Source organism: Octopus bimaculoides, chromosome 7, assembly GCF_001194135.2.
Source record: "Octopus bimaculoides isolate UCB-OBI-ISO-001 chromosome 7, ASM119413v2, whole genome shotgun sequence".
NCBI classification, from domain to species: Eukaryota; Metazoa; Mollusca; class Cephalopoda; order Octopoda; family Octopodidae; genus Octopus; species Octopus bimaculoides.
In genome coordinates, this window is record NC_068987.1 from 75071600 (window position 1) to 75073213 (window position 1614).

The following is a 1614-nucleotide window of genomic DNA, read 5'->3' on the forward strand; positions in this document are numbered from 1 at the left end:
CTCAAGAAACAGGAAGAAAGAGTGAGAGAAAACTGAGGCGAAAGAGTACAACAGGTGTCACCACCACCCCCTGCCGGAGCCTCGTGGAGCTTTAGGTGTTTTCGCTCAATAAACACATACAACGCCCAGTCTGGGAATCGAAACCGCGATCCTCCGACCGCGAGTCCGCTGCCCTAATCACTGGGCCAATGAGCCTCCAAATAAATGCACCCTTTTAAAGCCTAGCCAGGCTCATGGGCCCGGTTTCCCGGTTTCAATGGAGTATGTGTTCCCCAGTTTGACGGGACGCCAGTCCATCGCAGCGTTACTCATTTTTGCCAGCTGATCGGACTGGAGCAACGTGAAATGAAGTGTTTTGCTCAAGAACACAACGCGTCGCCCGGTCTAGGAATCGAAACCACAATCTTACGATCATGATGCTGACACCCTAGCCACTAAGCCACGCGCCTCCACGCTTGTAATATGGAGGAACAAAAAAAAATTATAAAATTCAAATATGAGAAAGAAAGAAAAATATTGCTATTACGTTATAATAAAAAAAATTTCCGAGAACATGAGATATTTTCTTTAAATACAATTTTAAAAATTACTAAGTAAATGTAAAAATAAGACAATTTAAAAGGTAGAAACTAAAGAATATAAAATATATCAATTAAATTTTAAAAAATAGAGGAAAAGGGAAAAAAACATGTTCATACTTGATTTTTTCTGTCATTACTCGGAAAATGATTTAACTCATTTGATTCGTGGTGTCGTCTGCTTTGTTCAAAATGTTCTTTAACCTCACGTTGTTTAAAAGTTTCTCCACGTTTGCTCTGTACGATCTGCGATAGAAATGTCTTATTAAATATTCGCTTCTGGTATCTGCTGTGAGAATCGTTTTTCGATATAACTCTTGAACGGTCTCCAATAGTTACCCGTTTCGAATGGCTATTTGCTACTTGCACCCCGTTCACCCGAACTAGTTTTGTAGAATCTTCTTTGAACATTAGAAATATGATGCACAGTAGAAGATACGGTTCGATCGACATACTTTTGCCTTTTTAAAGTAGTTACTAACAATCATCGCCTTTCCTTATCAGACATCGTTGTCGTCATCGTCGTCATCGTCGTCGTCGTCACCGTCGCCATTGGTTTTATTGTTCCCATCGGCTTTGACACTCGTCTTTTCCGTGATGGCATGAAACAAACATACAGACTGTGTTTTCATTCTCGACAGCAAGTAGTGTAAGGAATTTAGTTTGTTTGTCTAAGGGTCTGACCATGTAGAGATAAAAAGGGGAGGATTATGTATGTGTTCATTTATGTATATATGTATGAGTGTGTGTGTACGCGCGCGCGCACACACATGGACTCACATACAGATATATACATACAAATATACACAAATATGCAAAATCATATATGCATACACACATGCACATATATATAAGTATGCACATGTGTATACATCCTCACGTAGATGTGCTTATATGTGTGTGTGTGTGTGTGTGTGTCTATATATATATATATATATATATATATATATATATATTTCGTATTTCATCTTGTTTACGTTTTGTGACGTCCTGTACTCATATATGCATATATAAATATGTATATATATACATATAT

At 38.2% G+C, this 1614-nt stretch overlaps 2 protein-coding genes across 2 annotated transcripts in view; one reads left to right on the forward strand and one right to left on the reverse strand.

Moving 5' to 3' along the window:
• The window catches only part of LOC106878138 (uncharacterized), a 51744-nt gene extending 50713 nt beyond the window's left edge, over positions 1-1031 (reverse strand). Inside the window, exon 1 of the mRNA XM_052969442.1 lies at positions 719-1031. Coding sequence (XP_052825402.1) covers positions 719-1031 — 313 coding nt within the window. The remainder of the gene's footprint in view (positions 1-718) is intronic.
• LOC106878150 (cyanocobalamin reductase / alkylcobalamin dealkylase) overlaps positions 1-1614 on the forward strand; it is a 42754-nt gene that overhangs the window by 25555 nt on the left and 15585 nt on the right. The window lies entirely within an intron of this gene.